The sequence below is a fragment of the Cryptomeria japonica genome, chromosome 2 (assembly GCF_030272615.1).
Source record: "Cryptomeria japonica chromosome 2, Sugi_1.0, whole genome shotgun sequence".
NCBI classification, from domain to species: Eukaryota; Viridiplantae; Streptophyta; class Pinopsida; order Cupressales; family Cupressaceae; genus Cryptomeria; species Cryptomeria japonica.
Genome location: NC_081406.1, coordinates 28,082,403 through 28,086,032, shown reverse-complemented (window position 1 = coordinate 28,086,032; position 3,630 = coordinate 28,082,403). Strand labels below are relative to the sequence as shown.

General features: G+C 37.0%; 1 protein-coding gene across 1 annotated transcript; it reads right to left on the bottom strand.

The window, feature by feature from the left end:
- Window positions 1–248: 248 nt before the first annotated feature.
- Window positions 249–2,020, bottom strand: LOC131048504 (granule-bound starch synthase 2, chloroplastic/amyloplastic; the record flags this gene model as incomplete). Its single annotated transcript, XM_057982466.1, has 1 exon — window positions 249–2,020. A coding segment is annotated over one exon (978 nt), but the record flags the coding sequence as incomplete, so codon positions are not given.
- Between the last annotated feature and the right edge of the window lie 1,610 nt (window positions 2,021–3,630).

Sequence of the window (3,630 nt, the reverse complement as noted above, 5' to 3'; positions counted from 1 at the left end):
AATGTGATCATATTTCTTGCTGTAAGGAGTTCGCTAGATGTGACTTCCAGAATCCAAAGCAGTGAAGACTGTTAATTTTATAAAGAAAACGACCAAGAAAATGCTCTACCTTGTTTTCTTCCTTGAGGAATGTTAGAATTTTCAAATTTCATTTAGATAGTATGAAATCACTCTTCAAGAAGGGGAAACTTTGCAGGTAAGTGTTTCATTGGTAGAAGAACATGAATAGATAAATTAATACAACCACATTGCCAGAAGATTTTGATCTCATTCAATGCTTGCTGTACAATAATTTAATTCCAGTTCAATTTCAATAATTAAAATATCCTTGACAAGCTTGCAGAAAGAGCCAGGAAGGGTGATCAACAATTTGATTAAACTAAAAAGAAAAGGATTATTGAAAAGCCTGAGAATATTTCTCCAATAAGAGCAAAACGCTGAACATTTTCTTAGGCAGACACCATATGATGTACTTCCTCTATGATCAGATTCAGTGCATATCCTGATCAAGCCTACAAAAATTTCTAGAATGCGAGCCACCACCAGCACTGACAACCCTCTTTAAGGTCAAGAACATTTAGAAATATATGTAATAACAAATGATATATATTTGGGGACATGTTGAGGAAGAGACAACTCTATGATGTTTGTTTCACAACAGATTCCTTCAGGTCTAGTTACAAGAATTAAAGCATGCTTGCAAAGCTTGCTCCAAAACTCAACGGACAGATACAGAATCAAGTGAAGTTAGGAATCACCGACAATCTCTGCAGGTGCTTGGTATGATCATGACGTGAAATGCTCGTTTATTGTTTGCAGGCTATGTATTGGCATGTTTGCTCTTGGAATTGGAATCAGGCCATCTCTTCATCACTGCTTACAAGTTTCTAGAAAGTGATTCACCAACAATACTAATTGGGAAATTTCTTTCCCATTATTGTTAAGAATATGTTAAGAGCTTCGTACTAACAGAGTATATATCAATGAATGGCATAGAATTAAGCATATGCTAGCATATCCAGTCATGCTTGTGTTCAATGAGTCACCATTGATATTTTGCAGAAAGAAGAACTTCCTCATACTGTTGTGCAGCATTGTCCCAACTAAGGTCCTGACTCATACAACACTTCTGGAGTGACAACCAACTTTGTTTGAAGTCATGATACGTCCGTAAGGCATTCCCAAGTGCATCGATCAATGCTGCTGATTCTGCAGGTTCAAATGTCCACCCAGTGCCAGAGTTTGCAAGTGGATCATAAGGCTTGACTGTATCTTTCAGCCCCCCAACGGCATGAACAACAGGAATGGTTCCATATTGCATTGCATACAATTGGTTTAGTCCACAAGGTTCAAATCTTGATGGCATTAATAGAATGTCTGCTCCCGCTATAATGTGATGGGCTGTTCTAACAGAGAATCCCACCCATCCACGAAACTTATCACGATATTGAACCTCAAAGGAATGCAACATAGTTTCCAAGTCTTCTCTTCCTGCCCCCAACATCACTAACTGTAGATCTTGCTCCATCATCCAAGGCATGGCCTCTGCAATAACATCTATTCCTTTTTGTTGATCTAATCTACCAATAAAACTGATTAATGGGACATCAGAGCATACAGGCAAGCCAAGCTCTCTCTGTAATGCTGATTTACATGTGGCCTTGCCTGTTTCAAGTGTATTTAAAGAATAGTTGACATATCCATCAGAAATCAGATGGACATCAAATTCTGGATTCCACTCACTGTCAATTCCATTTACAATTCCCCTGAGTTTCCATCGATTTTCTTTAAGTACATCATGTAAGCCCCACCCACCTTCCTGTGTTTGACATTCCCAAGCATAGGTATGGCTGACTGCCACAAGACGATGAGCAGTTTTCAAGCCAGCCATGAAAATATTCAAATGTGTTCCTCCTATAGGATCTTCAAGCATGAACTTCTCGAGATAGTGATCTGGCAAAGTTAGCAATCGGAAATCATCTAGTTGACCCCGGCCCTGCAAATTTATGACATGAAGAATTATTTGAAATTATTTGAAGTATGTAAAGGAACAAAATCTCATTTTACAAAAGAAATATTTAAATGTTTGAACACTATTCACCACCAACAGACATAAAATGGAAAGTTGACAACTTCCACCCATCTAATCACAACACAAAATGGAAGAGATAAAATTAGCAGAAAGCTACAATGTTTTGCATTGGAGAAAATAATGCTCAAATGAATGTTTAGAGGTGAGTGCTAATCAAAAAGAGGCAGATAGATACTTTAACCAATGAACTTGAGAAATTACAGGTCAGATATCAATGGAACAGGAAAGTTTGATGATTAAATAATTAGCTTAATATCTTCCAAAGCTTGTACTACAGAGAATTACATGTTAATATGTGAAAAAAATGGCAACTGAAAAAAGAGCCTCCCGTGATGTTCTTTCTTGGTGTCTTGGTGAATATAGACAATCCTAGAATATGAAGACAATATATTTACATTAAATACTCATATATTCAGCAAATTTAACATTTCAAGGATACAAGTTGCTAAGAAGCTTAACCAGGAACAAGAGAAAGAGATCCAATCTTCTATATACTTTTTCTGACAGTCAACTATTGAAGATTTATTTTACCTATTTTGCTGCTACAACATGCCAAAATTTTCTCAGAGATGGGAGCAATGTACTTCGCTGCTTTATTTCCTAGCCCTAGCTGATTTGCATTCTGCTCTCTGATTTTCACACCCCAAAGTGTATTTCTTCCCAAGTTCACTTTTCTTCTAAAAGTAAATTTTATTTCTTATTTTTGTTAATGTTTGTTGTTGCACTGATGGTTTATTCCAAGTAACTAAGGGGCCAACACATGTCAAGACATTATAGATAGCTTTCCATCTTGTCGTTTGAGATTTGTTCACTTCACACTTTCCTTTATGTCCAACAGTCCATGACCATGTGGAAATGGCACATGATGTCTTGTAATTTGCTTCTTGTTTCTCATTCTTTTGATTTATCAAGAAGGAAATCGTGGGGTGCATTCCCAGTATTTTTTGTGGCATCCCCATTTCCAAAATTGTCCAGAAATGTTCCAGAAAAAAAAAAGGGGGGGTGACCAGCCATCCCTAGGACAAGTGAAGACATATGTGACATCCCCCAACCATCTCAAGGACGGCCAGCCATCCCCTAATGTTTCAAAAAATAGTAAGTCCTAAAAATAAAATTCGGTTCAACCTAACAGCTCAATAAAACTGCCTCGGCATGTGCACTCCCCTTGCGACCCCCTGGCCTTTAGGCTGTGCCACATGCATACAAATCACTACCATAATACTCGTCATCAACTGTGTGATCAATGCTGGACAAAGAAAACTGACTTCACATGCCAACAAACCCCACACCCAACTTGCCCTAAATAAGGAGGAAATAAAATTAAACTCTGTTTGTTTTTGTATTTTCATATTGTAAGTGAAACTTGCAGCCTTTGAGCATTTTGTTGTAACTTGTTTTAAAATCACATGCATATTGACACTGAATTATGAAAGCAATTAAGTTTTGACATTTGATTATTTGTTCGACTCTCATGTGAACTCTAATTCAACACAAATGTTATATATTAAGGATCTATAATTTATATGATGAATGCTTTA